Genomic DNA, 19972 nt, shown 5'->3' with positions numbered 1-19972 from the left:
CACAAAGACATAAGTTTTTTGATGATAGTTACAGAGAATACCATAGGAGTTCAATTTAGCATGGAAGAGAGGCCTTGGAAGGGCTAGGGCTGGGGTGCAGAGGGGTTGTGAAAGGACCAGAGGAATCAGGAAGGGAGTTGGTCACCTGGCAAGGTCTACAGTATCTCTTCATATCCTCCAAACCCTATCAACCACTCAAATATCACTTGTTCACTTCCATACTTCTTTTAAAATGCAAAGAAACCATGGTAGCAGTTGTATATAGTATAGTCAAAGTTATTTTGGTTCTTATTGAAATGGGTTTGGGGCCAACGTCAAGCTCAAAGAGAACCTAGCCTTTAACACTGAATCAAACAAAGTGCCAGTGAAGGCAGACTTCAAGACTATACCTCCTAACATCGGCACCAGCCGAGAGGCTGTGGTCAGTAGCAAAGCTCAGTTTAAATTGTGCCCTTTGGAGAAGAGTCCAAATATGAAGGGAATTATGGCCCCCAAGGTGACCACACATCCCTTCCCCCACAGAAAGCACCATCTTTCAGAGAAGAATCCAAGGCTGACAATGTTGGTAACTGCCCACTGCCATGCAATGTTTCCTGAAACCTGAAACCAGTTCACCATGGAGGCGATGCAAAGAGATGAGCACAACTGACAAGGTTTTTTTAAATAGATCTTTATTTCTCAAACTCAAAGCTTTATTTCATCAAGTTCTAACACATGTTGCGTTGACAAGTAATTTCACCTGCATCATGAAAGAAGGTCAGGGACCATTATACCAAAGAGGAAACCTCATACATCCTAGGCACCGCAGAGAAACTAGTCTTTCAAAGGCTATGCAAATATAGAACAAAAAAGCTTCCAATTTAGTCTAATTAGTAACCTTACTTTTCATCTATATTAATTTGGAAATTGATAAAAAATTTTCCTAATGCAGCTATTTTTTTTAATCCATTAGAAAAAAGAGAGACCAGATGGCTTGAGTTTTAAAACACCCACAGGTCCGTATTGTTTAACGACTTCCTCTTTAGTGGATGGGCTTCTCACCTTCCTATGCAAACACACATGACAATTTGCACCACCTCTCATTAGCCCAGGCAAACCTCCAAGCATTTTCTTTTGTTTGCACTTAAACTATTTTTTTGTTTTTGAAGTGATAGGTAAACAAGTTTAGAACTTGAACTCACAGAAAAGCACTTTTTCCCTGGTCCTCACTTTGGAAGTCTCCACGAATAATCCTGTAAAATTGCTAGGCTTTTTTAAACACATCCCCCATACACACCTCCCTTGGTCCTCTGAATGTAATCGGATGCACTGGCATACGTTCCAAAGTCAGCTGTGACATTCTGCTCTCTGCCAGATTAAGGATACAATCTAACCTTGGCAACTGGAAGTTTCTTGACCCTACAGAATCCACCCAAAGGCTTCTCCCCAGTGTGAGCCCCAGTCAGATACCCAAGAAGTAATGGCCCCAGTGAGTGTCAGGGTCTCTTCTCACAACTGGAGAACCATCATTTATTTTCTGGAAGAGGACGTCTGAGCTCAGAATCAAGCTGTATCCTAAAACATGGTGTCAGTACCAGAAAGTGAACTTGAAAGGAGGTATTCCTACAGTTAGGAAGTTGCTTTTGAGAGGCACCATTTCCCAAAGTTAACAATGCAGCACTAGTTAAAATCCTAACCTACCATGAAGGTAAGGGGCCAGTGCTAGTTGGGAGGCTGGAGGACAAGCAGATTTGGAGCTTCAGCAGTTTGATTCTTAATGCGTCACCACAAAACTCAGGTTCCCACACAGCTTACAGTGACTCAAATCCCCAGGGAAAAATCAAACCAGGAAAAAGAACTTAAATGCCAAACCACATCTGTTACCATATGTCAGGACCCCAGCATCTTTCCTACCTGACTCTCCCCATCTGCCAGGTTGTCCCAGGGGTGGGCCACACCACATTCCATGTGCAGCCAGCAGGAACCCCGACTTGGAGGTGTTAGTGATATAGAGTTTAGTTTCAGAGTTGAAGTTATTGAGTGAGGAATAGTGTCTTACTGCCAAGGTAAGAATTAAGGGTGAGACCGAAGCTCGAGGCCAGGAATTTCATGTGTACCCTTCTGCCAACACAAGGTGAAAAGGTACTGTTTTAACCTCACTGCTGCTCAATGCAATTCCAAGCAGCAGGCTGGGGTCACAAGCTGCATACCTGCAGAAAGCATCAGCAAACTGTTCAGAGTCCTAAAGCAAATGAGACAGCTTAAACTGATATTAGAACTTGCACTTGAACTTTAGTGCCCTTGGCCACTGCCAAGTTTCATGTTATTCAACACACAAAAAAGAGGCAGCACTGGACTCAGTACAAGTTCAGAGTACCTGGTGCTTGTGGGAACAGAACGAAGGGCAGGTTTCAGCTAGAATTTCCAGACACCTGAAATTCAAGGTTACCTGGTCCATCTTGAGGCAAGCAAAAGGCCTGCAGAGTAGGTGAAGTCACCACTAGACCAGGGTGGTATTTTAAAAGCACAGCTTTGGTGTGTGGCTTTTTACCCTGATGGTTCTACCATACGTCTACCCTCAGACTCTAAAATAGGTGGGCTGACTAAGAACGTCAGATGAAGAGACTCTACCAAGATGGCCATCTTGCAATGGTGGTAAAGAACTGGGGGGTGGGGAATTTCTAGCAACTTCTGTGCTTCCCTTCATCCTCAAAGGATGATTAGTACCAGACAGGAAAAAAAATAAGCAAAACGAACTCTAAGGACAAACTGGAAATTTAATTACTTGACATGGTTCCGATCCTATCTTCACCTGGAGCCTCGTTACCCTGGTCCCCAAGCCTCCTAGTAGAAGCAATACTGACTTCTGTAGTAAGTGCTTATGTTGGCGGCTTCATCACATTTCAAAGCTTCGGTTAAACAGATCTGTCATTTTTATGCAAGCAACCACGATGGCAGCCTTTTAAGGTCATGGATGACCACATTGAGATTCACTTTTCATTGCCCCCCTTTTAACACTGAAGCACCACGGGGTCCCCCTCAATGTAGAACCAGCCTTGACTCAAACCCAGTGAATTCAAACACAACTCTGGCCCACAGGGAAACAGGAGCTGGTTACACTAAGAAGTGGTTTTGATTCGCCTAAGGCAGCATAACATGGATACCAGCTAAGCTGTGGGTTTCAGTCATGCCACATCTCCTTTTAGGAGGACCAAGACATCACATTCCAGAAAACACCTGAAAATATAATCTTTAGAAAAAGGTAAACCACTCATTTTCTACTAAACATTTCTGCATTAAGGTAAACTTCATTGCTTAAAGCAAGGAGAAAGCAATCACTCAGGGCTTGGGATTTTTACGGCCACAGGAGAAAGAAGAATCAGGGGCCTGGATTTGATTGAATCGTGTTCGAAACCAAGCTGGCTGGCAACTCTGAGCTTTTTTTCCCTTGATCCTCTAAAGTGATGCTTTCTAAGAGATCCCACAAAAAGTTGCCAAACACAAAATCCCTTATCTAAACCTACGGGGCAAGCAACAGTAGCCTAGAACTCTCCCACTTAGTAAGCTTGCTTTAGACTAGAGATTAACACTGTTTTCCTTCTAAAGTGCAGAATATAAACCAGTTGGTCAAATCCACCAGAATAAGGAAGAGTATTCTTCAACCACTCCGTTCTTCCTCAAATACACCAGAATCAATCACCGCAAGGTGCCTCGGTAGTTTCTATGCACACAAGACCGGACTGCATGCTAAACCTCTACCCCACGCACAGCACAGGGACAGCAGGCTCGATTCTAAAACAATCTTAGGCCAAAGAACTCTGCCCGTAAGAGCAGATCATCCCACAGGTCACTCGGTTCTATTGAAGTTCCTGAATTCATTTGCTGTCAAAAAACTTAGAGAAGGAAATCACTATGTTTGAAAAAACAAAAACAAAAAAAATATCACCAAAGTACACCAGAAAAACAGCTTGTCTTACTTGGAATGTGACCAAAATGGGTTTCCAATTAAAACACAGGAAGACCCTCATGTCAGTTACCAAAACAACTCTAGACTCAGCACAATCCTTAGTCTTAGGAAGAGCAAAATGAAAGTGATGAGTTAATGAAGGAAAAAAAAGTGTCATTCAATAAGATTTCCTTAAAGAAAAAGAAAATTGAACATTCATGTTTCCTATTTACAATCACCCTCCCACCACCACCACAATTCTACTTTAATATTATGTTCCACATTTTATTTTGTTTTCAAGTTACATTTCAAGAAAAGGTTATTTTTTTTTTCTCAGCAAATCTCACAATTCCTCGTGATAGCACAGCATCTACACCACGAACCACTTCCAACCAGATCTCAATCCTCCAGCTACTGGCTTTGGTTTATTGATGAAAGAAATCCTCAGCTCTGCTGACAGGGAATAAACATAAGCAATTTAGTCCTTGAACAAAAATTAAGTCACAAGAGCTCCCTCATGTTTACCATTTTCTGCCTGACTAAAATTGATACAAGAAAATAGACTATTAGCACAACTTTCATGTAACTGCTGAGACTCCCAAGTGAGGGCCAACACAGACTACTCTAGGCTCAAGTGAGAAGACAGGTAGCTCAATACTTCTCATACACTGCCCAAGCGTGTCCCCAGTCTCGATTATTGCACAGAGCTCAAATCCAACTGTGCTGATGTGTGGGACATGAGAAGTTAGTGTCTATCTTGGAAAGATATGGATAGGTCATACTTCCTATAGCATTTTCCAAAGTAGCACTGGAATAATGGGTCCCTTTAGGCTTGGCTCATGATACACTGTGGACCCATTCCAATGGGTACACAAAGAAAAAAAAAGCAGAATCAGAGCTGAGTTCCCCTTTAAAAGCCAAACACCTACATCTAAAAGGAGGCTCCCCTACCTGAGAGCCCTTGCCCTATTGGGGTTCCCACTGCGGCAACCCTCAGGTCTCAAGGTTAGTTACAGGGCAGCCAGGTAGGGTATGGCTGGCTATAGGTTACTGGAGGATGGGCAACATAGTAGTTGTTGAAGTTGCCATCACTGACATAAGGAGCTGGCTGGTAGTAACAAGTGACATTGGTGGCGTTGGGGATGATGTTTTGTTCCGCCAGCACGCGCAAGGCCAGGAGGGAGATGAGGTTCAGGGTCTGCCTCCGCTCGTGCCCCATGAGGCACACGGTGCTCTCGTTCACTACCCTGCGAAGGATCATGAGGTAGTCGTACTTGCTCCTCTCTTCTTCGGCAAAGTGGTTTTGAAGGTAGGTCTCCAACTTCCTTTGCTGTTCAAGGATGTCCGGGAAGTCAATGAAAAACCTAGAGCACATGTAACGCTCCAGGGTTTTGATTTCTTCCTGGTCTGTGGGCCTGAAGTCCCGCACGAGAAGGTTGCTGTACTTGAGCAGTCCCCCGCCCCTGATCTCCTCGGGGTTCTTGGTGGCGATCAGTCTGTTCTGCAGATGGTCGAAGGCTTCCTCGAAGTCCCCGTACATGCTCTCCCCGATCACGGTGGGGTGGAGGTGCTCGGAGATGGGGTTACTGGAGCAGTCATAGAAAAAGAGCAAAGAATCCAGGATGATTTGAAAAGAGTCCACGCTGAACTCAAACTGACGCCGGATGGAGTCGACGAATTTCAGCTCCACGTTCCTGCCGTTCTTGTTGGAGAGGGAGATTAGGCTCCAGCGGTCCGTGTCTGTGCAGACCTTCACCAGCTTCTGGACATAAGCCTCCTTCAGAGTGACAGGACTGATTTTGAGCTTGTTTACACCCTCTGGCAGGAAGTTCAGAAGGGAGCACAGAACCACATCTCTGACCAGCTGAAATTCTGCCTCTGTGGGAAGAGCCACGTGAAAGATTAGGTCCAGGTCTTTGCAACCCAAGCCGTTGTCTTTGACCAAGACGTGGCCAGCTGCAGAGCCGTTCAGCCGGACGTCCTGCACTTTGATGCCTGCCTCCTCCAGCTGGCTGCGGACAGTCTGGACGATGTCCTTCAGAGTCATCTCCAAGGTTGGAAAGTTGCCTCGTCCATGGATGGGGACAACCTCAGTCAGGACCTCGTGCAGCCGGCTCACCTGATCCCAGTTGAGCACGCTGAAGGACACACAGTCCCTGGGACTGCCACTCTCCTCTGCCATCTTGGGGGATGTTCTTGCCAGGGGAGCTGCAAGTGAGGGATGAGAAACAGAGTTAGAATTCACTTCTACATGGCAAAGCAGCTCGAAGGACTCAGAGAAGACGGTGATTTATCTGTGAACACTTTCCTGTAAAATAGTAATAAATGGCACCTACTGCTAGGTGTTGCTGTGAGGATGAAATGATTTAAATACATAGAGAGCAGTGCCAGCACGGAGTAAGGACAAAATACACATAAACTTACCCTAGACCAGATTTGATAACTGCATAATTCTGTTTTAAGTGGGTTTTGTTTGTTTGTTTTGTCTGCATGAGGATGGGGGTGGAGTGGGCTGGTTTGTGTGAAGGGAACAGACAACCTTATTAAACCAAGTATCCTAAACACAGCATTACTTAATAGAGGGCCTATAGGTTTTGCTAGTTTTCCTTGTTTTCTATAGGAAAGACCTCTCCTGCTTTTGGCTCCCTCACTACATCCTGAGCTGGTCGATACCTAGGCTACAATGCCCACACACAGAACACGTGATCCACAAAAAAAGACTCCCTTCGCTCCACGAATAGATGAATTCTCAACTCTGGGCTACAAGCACACCAAGAAGAGGGAGTGGGGTCAGTCCTGCTGGAATCAAGTACACCGATGCCCTGTTAGCAAGACTCTCATGTCTCTCACTTACAGGAGCAGCCTGCCCCATAACACACACTTCTGTTCTCCAGGGTAGGACCAAGGAGTTGTTTGGATGACAAAATTCCTGGGTAACAAAGGGTTAGGCCAGCTATGTGGTGGAACCGCACCACCCAGCAAGGAGGGGCTACATGGGATGTGGGAAACTTCCTCAGGGCAGTGTGATCCTTCCACGGGATTGTGCAAAATAGTGAAAAGGTTTTGAAAACCTTGCAGCTACCTAAGATGAAAAACGTTAGCTGTCAGTACCAGGAGAAAAACATCCCTTCTCACACTTCCCCTGCTAGAACCACAAAGTTACCAGAGCAATTTTCAACTAAGTTATACTTTTCAGAAAATGAAACACAACAGATGCCTGAAAATGCTAACATATAAAAACAAATACTGATATATTAGAAAGTCAAGGTGCCTGCAGCTCCACATGGGTCAGATGTTCGCTAGATGGACACAAGAGCTGGAACAAAAGGTCAAGGTGCTGTCCTCAGACCTCGCCGTGAGCAGACAGTCTTCTCACAAGCTTTGCCTCTCTGACTCGCTACACACACGCAAACTCCATCTCCATGACGTCTACAGTTTCACTGTTTGGAAGCTGCTGCTTTTGAATGCACATCCAGCATGCACTGTCCTGGGCTTCCAACTTAAATTTTAGTCTCACACTGGTGCCAGGGATCCTCGCCTTATCCACAGCGCTCAGATCAATGGGATGGTTATCACTCAGTGTTGGGGCACCATTGGATACACCAAAAGGAGCTTTCCAGGAGCTGGCCATTAAGAAGGGGGGTGAGAGCACAACATATCAATACAAAGCAGTGTGTGGTAGAAAGAAAATGTAATACTAAGGCAGAAGAAAGGAGTGTCCCTTGACTGGGGTGAACAGGAAGGCCACAGAGGAGTGAACTTATGGGGAGGGGACGCAAGCCAGTGGAAAGGCAACGTGAGCTCTCAGCTGGGGCTGAGAGGCAGAGGCAGCATGCGGCTGAGATCTGGCGAGCCGTCCACTCTGGCCATCAAGCAGCTCTCCCCAAGCCAGATCACAGGCTCCCTTCAGTACAGGGTTAAGAGACTGAATTTGCTTGCCTGGCAAGGGGAAGGTTGACCACGTGATCAAAGCAGGCACTAGGAAGCCCAATCTGGGGGCGACGAGCTCTCCTCTGCTTACTACAGAAGAATACTTGGAAGGGGAAAATGAAAGTTTCCCTTCAAACCTGTTTGGACAGCATTAAAGAGCCCTAGGCTTTCTAGATCATCTTCCCAAAGCACCCCTAAGTTAAGGATACCAAGCAAAATTTGTGGCGAAATGCTTAACATTTATTGTGGCTGGCATTTGACTTCAAGTCAGAGTGGGGACAGTAGAGTTCTTTTTCATGTGCTCTATGAACACTTGGTTCTTTGTGGCCCCTTTATGATTGGCATACAGTACACCTGTGCCTATTATACAGTCATACACGATTAAGTTCAAACGATCACAGAAGGGTATGGCTCTAGCTTCGTTTGGAGACACCGCAATGCTATGATGTGGTGACACAGGTTTCTGCCACGTAAGCTGATCCACCTATAGAAATACAACCTGCTTTACCTTGTGTGAACCTGTTATTGTGCTTCCAAGGCTCACACTTAGGATATAGATATGAGAAGTCACACCAATGGAGGAGCCTCAATTTAATCAGTACTTGGAATAGAAGGAACAATTAATTTTAAGAAAATCTCCAGGAAGAACGTCAGTAATGTTGCAGAGGAGAACAACTGTAGGAATGACTTTTGACTCATGCCTTTTTTAAAAGTTGTTAAGCAAAGAAGTCATCTAGAGTTACTGTCAGGACTACTCCCCCTCTAGAACAGTGGTTCTTAAGGTCAGAGGAGGGGCTGCTAAGACCACTGAGAATCTGACGAAAGCTCTCTCCTTCTCTGGGGAGGGAGTAGGGGCAGGGAGAATGTATGCAAGAGAATTTTCATATATTTTTAAAATCTCTGACCTGGTAGCAGAGTCAAAGTTAGAAGCTGTTACAGACTAAAAATTTGTAAGGTTCATATAGGAGGAGAAGCAGGGATAGCTAGAAAAGTTACGAAGACAGGAATGACGTATACCAGCCTCGTAAGGGATATTATGAAACCACAGTCACTGAAGCAGTTTGGTGTTAGTGCAAAAAGACAGAGAAATGGGTGGAACAGAACGTTTAAAATCTAAAAATCAAACAAGTAAAGGTGGCTCCTTATCTTGTACCAAACTAAGATCTAGATGGATGAATCAAAGACAAGTATAAAAAGAAGAAACCTTACAAGTACTAGGAAAAAACATGGAATTTATATACACTTACAAGAGTAGGTAGTCCTTTCTAAATCACATCAAACCTAAAAGTCAGAAAAAACGGATACATTTTCCCATATAAAAATGGAGGTATCTACATGGCAAAAACAGCATAAAGAAGTCAGAAGACAAAACTAGGAATGTATTTGTCACATTAGGCAAAGTATTTATTTCCTTAATGAATAACGAATGCCTACCAATCATAAATACTAGAACCCCAATAGAAGAAGAGGCAAAGGACATGAGCCAGTGGCTCAGATGCATAACATAGTCAACCTTGCCTTAATGCATGGGCAAATTAAAATCCCCATGTATCATTTTTATCTATTAGATTGGCAAAGACCAAGAAGCAGACACCTTTGGTACACAGCCTGTAGGCTCTCTCTGGAGAGCAACATGGGACTCGCAATTGTAAGTGGACATACTTTTTGGCATAGTGATTCTACTTCTAGGAAGTCTACTTTGGACTTTATCCTATGGGTAGATTACAAGGATATTCACTGGAGAATTATTTATAAAACTATAAGTAGTCATCAGCCGAAGAAGGTTAAATGATTTGACGCATGTGTATAACAGTACACAAATGCATGCAGTCGTCCAAAAGAATGGTGGCAACTCTATCTGTATGAATGTGCAACACTTGTCAGATTTATTAATAGGAAAGCAAGCGAAAAACTACATGCGTAAAAGCACAAGTCTCTGCTTATCCAATCATAAAAATCTCTGGAAGATCACACAAGAAGTTCAGCCCACACCACATACCAGCTCTAGGTAAGGGGACAGGGGATGAAGAGAACTTATTTTAGCCTTTTTGAATTTAGAACCTATATATGTATTAGTTGAAAAAAGTTAAAATCTTATGAGCCATGTTGTAAAATCTTTCCCCTATGAGCCTTCTATCCATTTACGACCTTATTTACTGCCTTCTGCTCCTTTCCTATTCCTCCCCATCATCCCCGCCCCCACGTGCCAAAATCAAATACACTTAGAAGCTCCTCCTTAAACGCTGATCTCCAGAGAGGTGGGCAGGGGAGAAGGGACTGGTTTTCCTCTAGAATGGCTTTTAGGCAAGTCTCTGCTTATGCACTATTTAAAAGAAGATGTCCATTGCTTATCCAAAACTTTCAAAATAATGGCTAAGCCATCTCATCTAGCCCCATTCTATGTTTGTTATCCAAAAATGTCTTTTGTAGTTTTAGAAGAATTGCCCCTTCTCATTTCAGACATATTATAGCCACCTTCATGAGACTGTTATATTGATTACTGGCTACAGATGCCAGAACCTTCATAAACGCATAAACACATTTTCAGGAATCTAAGATGTCTGAGGTTGGCATCTTCCATGTCAACTTTTTCTGACACATATATGAATAATGAAGATAACTTCTGGAAAAAAGTTTCCATAAGAGCACAGTGTGAGACATAACAAACGCCAAATCCATGATGTAGTATCTTTTAAAAATAATCAGCTATTGATACTTACTACTTATTTTTTGTTTGTTTGTTTTGGTGAGGAAGATTGGCCCTGAGCTAACATCTGTTGCCAATCTTCCTCTTTTTTTTTTTCTCCCTAAAGCCCCAGCACGTAGTTGTACATCCTAGTTGTAAGTCCTTCCAGTTCTTCTATGGAGGACGCCACCACAGCATGGCTTGGTGGGCCGTGTGTAGGTCCACGCCCAGGATCTGAACCAGCAAACCCTGGGCCGCCTAAGTGGAGTGTGTGAACTTAACTGGTACACCACCAGACTGGCCCCTGGTGTAGTTTTTAATTCTCCCAGTTCCCCATGATTTAGATGTAGAGTAGCTCAAGCTACTGAAGGCTCAAATTTAGGCTGGGCTCATATTTGGTGCTTAGCTCATTAGACGAGCCCAAAATAAGTTATTAATACCCATTAGAAAGGAATTCTTTGTTTCTCTCACCCATCCAAACAATTCTGAATATCAAAAGTACATTTTCGAGTTACTTAGACAAACATTAGTATTACTAGAATAAATCCAAGCCACAAGCCCTTAGTGCTTAGATAATACACCAGAGCTTAGTGAACAATTTTAGTTTTAATTAACCACTTGAAACCAACGTTGATATAATCCCCATATAAAAGAATCACGTGAAACACACATTCCCAACTCACGAAAGGCCCTGGTCAAAGGCAAATTCTAGTTAGCAAATTAATGAAATGATGACTAGAAAAAAGTTAATTTGAACTCTGGTAAATTCAAACGAAAGCGCTCGATTTTCCTTCTACCGTCTGAGAGTCACAGTCATTGCATTTTCCCAGTGGAAACTGGGAAAGGGGGGAACTGATTTGAAAATTCAGGCATCTTCTTACAAGTGAGGATGACCAACTGCCTACTCCGTTCAAGCTACTTAATCCTCTAAGAAACCTGACTCGTGACGAACGGCGATCTCAGGGAGCTGAGTCCCTCCTGTCACCCCGCTGCAGCAGAGGGCAGAATACACACACTGAGAGCACACAGGTGTGCAGAGATGGCAGCAGAGGGTGAGAGGACAAGACAAACAAGGCCCGAAGATTAAGCCAAGCTCCCTGAGGACAAGTGGGGTTTAACTTACCTTTGTTTCCCACTGCCTGGGACAGAGCCACACAAGGCTGGTAGATCTGAAAACCCATCAAAAAGAAAATAAAAGAGAGCTATTTCTAGTCCTGCTTCATAGCTTATCTCGATCCCAGAAAGAAGAACGACAGAGGCTAGGTAAGCGTTGGGGGGCCTCAAGGTGGGCAAGCAGCCGGCAGACGGACAAGGTGGAGAGAAGAGCGCTCAGAGCACTCCCGGGCCTCCTGGTCAAAACAACACTGATTCCTCCCTGTGCCTGGTGTTCGACGCAGACGCCATCCAGAGAGCCCTGATGTATGCAGAGAGGCACACCCACGAAGTTCAGTCTAGGTCTGTCATATTTAACACGAAAGCTCAAGACGCTGTGGCCCACAAGGTGTCACAGAAGTGCTGAGGTGTGAACTGAGGCCCTCTCAGCTGCTACAGCCCTCCATCCAGTCCAGAGACAAGGGAACTACCCTCTTCCTCTGCCCCTGCTAGGGGTTTAAGGACACAAAAGAAAGTGAAACACATCTCAGCGCTCCTTTGATAATAAAATTCCCTTTCACTGTTACCGAATGTCACCTCAAAATCCTGGATCCTCCTAGTAACACGCTCCAGCCCAGGGAAAGAGACCCAGCCATAGGCAAGGGACCAAGCCTGGTGACAGGCTCTAAGGGAAGTGTGTACACAGCACAAAGACACTTGCCGTCCCCAGCTCCTGGCCAAGAGGGGACCCACGCACCCATGGCTGGCATCTTCCCCACAAACTCTTCTCCCCCATGTGCAACAGAAGACACTTGATGCAAAAAGAAACCATTTCATTGCATATAAAAGCCTAGAGAATTCAGGCAGAAGTGAAAGTGGATGGCAGTACTTGTCAAGTATCCCCTCCAGCTCCTCCCTTAGCTGGCCGAGGGAATGGGAACCAGGACTCTGGGCCTATTTTCTTTTTTCCTGTAAAATGAAGGTGTAGGGGTGTGTGTGAAAGCAAATGAAAGAGTACTGAGTACGAGCCACTTCACATCAATTCCCATTCAATCCTCACAAGAACTCTGAGGAAGCTACAACTGTTCCTTTCCCAGAAATTAGGGAAGAAGGATCGGAAAACATTAAGTGAACTGACCCCAGATCCTCAGCTCCCCAGCTAGGGTTCTAACTCTTGGAGCTGGCAACAACTTCCACCAAGCTCAAGTTGTACCACTGATGGGCTGAGGGCAGCAAGACCACACTACAAAGCCACGTGTGTGCTAGAATGACCAGTTCTTGCTGCTACTAAAGTGATGTTTTCTAAAACAGAGATAGTATTGGTTCTACCCAAACAGGAAGAAAGCAACCTTCTGTTAAATAAATAACTGTGACACCTTATCTCCCCATCGCTCCTTATCCCCACCGTACATGCTGAAGACAGCAGAGGTCAAGTCAGTCACTCTTTACTACCTGCTTTAGTGCAGAGTCCATCTGAGCAAAGGACATGAGTCAGGGTTCATCCTCAAGGACACCAAGGTGGCTTGCAGGTGCCTCTCAGTGAAACAGCAGAGAAGGTAAACTCACTGTCCATGATGGGAAATCCCACTGCTCAACGGAGATGCTCATCAGCTGTTTCACAACATAAACATCTTACTAATCCTACCCACATCCCTTTCCCACAGGGCTAATGTCACTACTTCCTCAGAACCTCCAGCATTCCCTGACAGACACACAGCCCTCCAGGGGCTCTTGTGTACCGAAAGCCAGAGCCAGAGGTCACCAAATGTGCCTCGATGTGTAGCCAGGTGCCCTAAGGAGCCACCAAGCTCCATTTGATAGACAGAGAGGCAGTGCTGTAAGGGCTTTATCTGGGCCAATCTACTTGATTCCTACAACAAACCTGTAAGGGAGAGTTCACCCCTCGACAGATGAGGAAACTGGGGAACAAAGAGGATGCACAAATTGTGAACTGTCCAAGGATGCACCACTGGGAAGTGGCAGAAATGGGATTCAGGAGGCTTCCTAGGAGGTGGATAGCTTTGGTGTAGGAGTTGGGGTGGGGGGAGGGCTTTGAAGATAAGCTGGTGGCTCAGGTGGGTGCAGGAAGCAGATAGCAATAAGAGGAAGGAAAGCAGAGAAAGGTATGGAGGTTTTTTACAGAAATTGGCAGGATGTGCTAAGGCCCCCTGAGTCGGGTAAGGCCAGAGGGCAAGTGCTAAACCAGGCGGAAGCATTTAGAACTAAAGTATCTATCAACTGCCAGTACAGAAACTTTCTCCCTCAAAGCCATCATGGGTTTTGGGGGTGTATGCAGCCTGGCTGGAGCCACCAGAATTGAGTATAACTAAATATAGAAATGTTAATGTTTGTTTTAAAGGAACAACGGCTGAGAGATAAGGCCTACGACCCTCACTTCTGAGGGAGTTCCAGGATGCTGGCTAGGTTGCTAGGCAGGGGTGACTTTAGAGAAAGCAAGGCCAGAAGCGAGAGAGAAGCCAGAGGCTAGAGAAGCTTGATAGTCAGGTTGCTGGACAAGCGCTAAGAGGAAAAAATAATGGCACAGGAAGGAGATGTTAGGAATGGACTGATGCTGATCTGGATCTGCAACTAAGGCACACTGCTCTGCTCGCAGAATACAGGAACAACTGCTCGGATTCACTCTGGTGGCTGGGAGATCAGCAGCGCAGATGTGCTGACGTAGCAGCAGAACAGGACACTCCCTGCAGACAAGAGGGTAACTTTATCAGATCCAAAAAACAGATAACCCAACTGGAGTGGAAGAAGGGAAGCAAATTTGCAAGAAGTGACCAGCACCTCGAGGGCTGTCACAGGAAGGAGAGCTGAAACAGAACTGAAAACAGAAACAGCCTGGAACAGCCTGACAAATGCGTGCATGCCGAACCTGAGCCTGGACACCTGCCAGTGAGACTTTTCCCACCTGTGTAGTTTGACCCTTGGGAGTCCTTCATCCTTGAGAAAAGAGCCAGGCGCTTTGAGTGACTTGATACACGCAGCAGCAGATAAGTGGGCAGAAAGGAGAAAAACCAGGGTCAAAGTGGATTTGGCCTTCTAAAGAGACATCCTGCCTCCCTCCTTGAATTCCTAGGGGGCTGAAGGCCAGGAGTTATCAAGGACCAGGGGGCAGCCTGAGGAAGACTTTCGTCTGCTAGCTGCCAGCCCCCTCACCAGGGCCCCGGGACCCACAACAAGGGAGGAGACCACATTCTAGAGACTCTTCCACTGCCCCCAAACATAGTTAAAAAGTTACAGATAACCAAGGCACACACCTGTGTTTAATGTACATGGAGAAAGAGTTTAGATTAGCAGATGGCCCAAAGCAATAGAACCAGATAAAATAGTGCCTTATTTTTTAAAAGAACAATATATTTGGTGTTAACTTTTTCCAAGAAGCTATTTTTACAGTTGCCCACTCAAACACCCACAGACACATTCTACCTCAGTTCAAAGAAATAACTGCCCATACCACAAAGCTGTGAAACCACAGGTGGTCTTTTCTCACTCCCAGCTCGATCACATTCAGTCAAGGTCTCAATCTATTTTCTCAGAGTTATCAGCATCCTCCTAGCCATTTAACACCGATGTTTACTAGAGCCAAGAAATTTGGTTAAATTCCCACAGCAACTGGGATGCTGCCTGGTCCCGGACCGAAGCAGAAGCGGGCTGCAGAACCTACAGCTGCCTCCCTCTGAACCAGGCTTTTCCAGTCTGAGGGGCCCTCACAAGTCCTCACTTCCCACCAATGGCAAAATACAGTCTTAATGGTTATCAGTGATTGGGCTCTATCCACAGGCACCCGCCCTAAGAAGAGTCCAAGCAGAAAGCTCTTTCCCAGACTTTCAAAACAGGGAGCTTAAGCAACTGTGGCTGCAGAGATAACGCTGGGAGAACCAACGCTGCGGCTGCAAAACAGCCTGAAACAGAATCAAAACACTGGTTCAGATATTCTAACAGCGACGCCACAGAAGTTCAAGTGCTTAAAGGAATACCTTGAAATCGCTGCAAATGTAAATATTAACAAGGTCAGAACACAGACATCTTTAGAAGGAAGCTAAGCACAGAAGCCTTAATTTTTCCAAGGTACCAGCATCATTAAGAGCCATCGACACAACTTGAACTGGAAATAATTCTTGTTGCAACTTGGTACTGCGCTCCCCCTCCCACCAGATGCCTCTTTCTAAACCAGAGATGTTACTGGTCTGAACTCATTAAAGAGATCCCCAGAGCCGGCCCTAGTGTTCTAGAGATTAACTAGACTGAGGAAAACAGGACAATTCCTAGAAGGAGAGTGCCCAAGTTGACATACAATCCACAGGGTTTAAGGCCTCACAGCCTCCAGGTTTTGCGAGGGTTGCGTCCACAGGCTGCTTTACCATCTGGCTCTCCAGCTTAGAGCTCTCAATAGTTGTCAGTTGTCCAAAATGAGGGCCTCAGCCTGCTCAAAGTCCTGCCTAGTCACTAGCAGCATCCCTGGAGCTTATCAGGAAAGGGATAAGCAACTCTTAGTCGCTCACATGCAGCACTTATCATACTTAAACACATACGCACACCCCCCCACACACATGTCTGAGCGCGAGCCAGCCTAATTACGCACATAGTTCTAGCCAGGCTTTCGTTTTGCACAGATCCTGCCCTGCGGAGTTAACATCTGAGTAACAGGTCCCGGACCCCCAGGTACTGAGCATGGCAGCAGCCCAAATGAAACATCACCAGGCTCAAAGCTCCCTCCGCCAAGATTATAAATGCTGCTAAGAACAGAAATTTGAGCAGGTGGGCAGAGTGGGGGGTGGAGGGCTGGGATTAAAGTGAAGGAGCTTGACGACGATGGGTAGCACCTATTTCTGCACCAACTGCACCTGAGGTGGCCAAACCACCTTCTCTTTGCTGTTCCTACACGTGTGGAGCTGTACGAGCCATTAACATAGCTCACTAGGACGATTATCATTAAATTAGCACTGACCAAGCCATGTGTTGTTGTCATTAGGCATCTCACAGACACCTTTTACTTGAAAGTTATTTCCTCTTGCATTTTCAACTTTTAATTGTTGATAAACCGTGAGTCCTAGTCCCCTGCCAGTTTGCAGATTTTATCTGCAGCTCTTTAAAATTCTATTACTTTATGATTATTTGCTAAGAAACTATAGAAAAACAAGAGGAAGAGTGCTGGACTAGGCATCAAACATCCGGTGTTTTAGTGTCAGACCTGACTCACAGGGTGAATGATTATCATCGGCCATGATGACTGAATTTCCTTTCATTCTTTCAAAGATCTGAGTGCCTACTGTGCTCCAAGCACTGTTCTAGGAGCTTATGACTGATCGGAGACCAAGAGGCAAAGATCCCTGGCCTTGGAGAGCTTAAAGCCCAGCTCACACTCCTCTTCCATAACTGTGTTAACTCTTGCCTCCACTCATGCAGAATCAGAATTACTGTTCAATACTGGCTCCTCAAGCCTCGTGTGGCCCTTGAGCCCCTGAGATGGGCCAAGTCCACAATGAGATGTGCTGTGAGCACAGGATACACACTGGATTCCAAAGAGCCAGTATGAGGAAAACAAGTAAACTATTAATATTTTTACACTGATTATAAATTGAAATAATACTTGGTAGATGGCTTAAATAACATTACTAAAATTATTTTCACATGTTTATTTTTACTTTTTAATATGACTACTAGAAACTTGATTGTGGCTCTTGTTATATTTCTATTGGACGGTGCTGATCTATTGACCTTACTGCAATGAAGAAACTGAAGCCTGAAGAGATAAAGGTGCTGCCGGGACCAGAACCCAGGTGTCCTCATAACGAAGGAGCCTCGAGGCAGAGAAGAGGTAAGAATAAGGACCACAGGGGGCCTGAGCACCAGAGACAGCAGCTGTGCTGGTGCCCAGCCCAACAACCCTAGGCCGGCACCTGGACACAGAGCAGGTGCTCAGTGTCCACTTCTCTCCTTCTGGATCAGTGCTCTTCCTGCCGCAGCTACCACACAGCGCCAGCCAGCGGCAGTGGTCCTAATGCCCACCTCGTCAACCTCAAAAGCACACATCGGGATAGACGGTGTGTTTGGGGGTCAGGCGAGGTGGAGGACTGCCCTTCTCCCAGCCTCATGAGGGCTAAGGTGAGAGAAGCTGATGGCAAGGCGAGCTGGTGGGAGCCGTTCAAGATTCATGGATATTTTCTTCTCGAAATGTGTTTACAGGGAGCTAATATGGAGACAGATATGGGACTTCCTGTGCTCATCCCCCTGAAAATAAGATTTGAAAAAAACTAGACAATAAGGTAAGGCAGAATGGCAAAGGAGTATTGAAGAGGAGAGGTATGAGATAAGCGGTCCTCCAACGGGGTGAGACCAGAGCCTCTGAGAAGGGTCCCAAGCTGGATTAAAACAGAGTTTGGTGAGGAAGGACTAGCATTAATTTGCTCAAATACCTGAGTCAAGAATAACCAGAAGGTCAGAAAGGTACAGGTCCCGAGAAGGAGCGCAGCTTATGGAGGGAAGGGCTATCCCTGTGAGTTCGAAGGGTGGTGTCCGAGGTGCAGGGGCCACGGAACTGGCCAGGGGCAGGGCGAGGAGCTCCGCCACTGCTCTCCGCGAGCAGCTGTCGGTGGGGCCCAAAACCAGGTCAGTGATGGCAATGGGAAACAAAGAAGGAAAAAGAGAAAGAATCAGCAGAACAGCGACCGAGTGACAGTGGAGAGAGAAAGGCTGAGTGAGCGGCGTGAGGCTGGCGTTGGGGTGGATGGGCAGGATGGGGAGTGGGTGAAGGGAGCAGGTCTGGAGTTCAGCCTGAGGAGTTTCAGCTGCTGGCCAATTGCAGTCACTGCCCCTCAGCTCCAATCCAACACCCCTGAGGCCTCCATTAAAAAAAGGGACCCTCGGGCCGGCCTGGTGGCAAAGTGGTTAAGTTCGGGCGCTCTGCTTCAGCGGCCTGGGCTTCACTGGTTCAGATCCCAGGTGTGGACCTATGAACCGCTTATCAAGCCATGCTTTGGCAGTGTCCCACATACAAAATAGAGGAAGATGGGCCCGGATGTTAGCTCAGGGCTAATCTTCCTCAAAAAAAAAAAAAAAAAAAGGCCCAGAAACTGCCCTGCATTATAGGCTCCAATTGTTAGATCCAAAAGCTCCAGCACCTTAGCCCACAAGGATGATGCCTACTTAAAGCATGCCTCCCTCTTTCAGTGGAATGGTAGTCGAATGCCAGTAGAGCACTGTATCTGGTTAACAAGAGCACCTTCTGTGTGCCAGGCCCTGCTCCAGGTGCAGGGAGTCAGCACTGAGCACAGATCCCTGCCTTCCTGGGGCTCACACGCCAGTAGCTAAGACAAACAAGCAAAAACTGGGGGCCTCGAGTACACTGTGTAGCTGACCCAGCTCCTCTTGCATCCAGAGCACTTCCACAGGCCTTTCCACATACCATTCCCTTGGCCTCCCCAGCACCTGGCACAGACTACTGCCTAGGAAGCACTTAACTACTTACTGATTCAATCACTGTTATCCATGGAATAAACACTTTACGCAGTTTAGTGACCAAGACTCCAAGAGGCTCTGGGACTAAAAAACATCCTACATTGCTTAGCATCAGCAACTATTTCTTCATACTATTAGTTTTTTCCTGTTGTTCCAAGAAATTCTGCAAACAGTTCTAGAACAGGCTACAGGGGCCAGCTGTACAAAATCTATTAATTTTAAACAATTCATAAAGCTTCCTTGTACAGTTGAATTATACAAAGATGCTTCCTCTAAACCATTTAAGTTCCAAATATAAGCTTCCTTATAAAGCATGTAGGGGAAAGATAAAACAGTTTGAGACCAAACGTCCTGGAAGCACCACAAGAGATCAGCCAAGTGGTTTTAAACACACAAATATTTCTTTAAATACAGAGGTGTCTGCTCCATCATAATACTGCTTATGCCAATTTAACGTGCTACAGTCAAAACACCAAGATGACAGAAAGCATTTTGCTATATTGCCTTGTTTACCTCAGCAACAACACAAAAAAGCAAGGGGCCTTATCTAATGAGTAATATTTTATCCCAAGTAACACTTCAGACTCTGCATTGCTTCCCCTTAATCCTTAAACACACACACAAAATGACAGATAAAGCCCAGAGTCTGGTGTGAGACCAAGAAACCCAAACACAACAACACAAATTTAACTTAACTCAAGAAATTAGCCTTGGCCTTCAGCAAGTTCTCTTGGTAACACAAAAAAAGTTTACCACATCCACTCAGACCTCTTAGCTTGTCAATCTTCAGTAAATGTCCCCATACATACAACATATCCAAGATGAAAGATGAAGACAAGATACTATGTACTTGAGCAGTTAAAAAAAAA

General features: G+C 45.5%; 1 protein-coding gene across 1 annotated transcript in view; it reads right to left on the bottom strand.

Annotated features, from left to right (window-relative positions):
- Nucleotides 1-654: 654 nt before the first annotated feature.
- Nucleotides 655-19972, bottom strand: part of TENT5C (terminal nucleotidyltransferase 5C) — a 23269-nt gene continuing 3951 nt past the window's right edge. The window contains exon 2 of the mRNA XM_046645819.1: nucleotides 655-6133. Within this exon, the coding sequence (XP_046501775.1) occupies nucleotides 4932-6107 (1176 nt within the window). The 5' untranslated portion in view covers nucleotides 6108-6133 and the 3' untranslated portion in view covers nucleotides 655-4931. The remainder of the gene's footprint in view (nucleotides 6134-19972) is intronic.

This window comes from Equus quagga, chromosome 18 (genome assembly GCF_021613505.1).
Source record: "Equus quagga isolate Etosha38 chromosome 18, UCLA_HA_Equagga_1.0, whole genome shotgun sequence".
Classification (NCBI taxonomy): Eukaryota; Metazoa; Chordata; class Mammalia; order Perissodactyla; family Equidae; genus Equus; species Equus quagga.
This window is presented reverse-complemented; position numbering and strand designations above follow the sequence as displayed.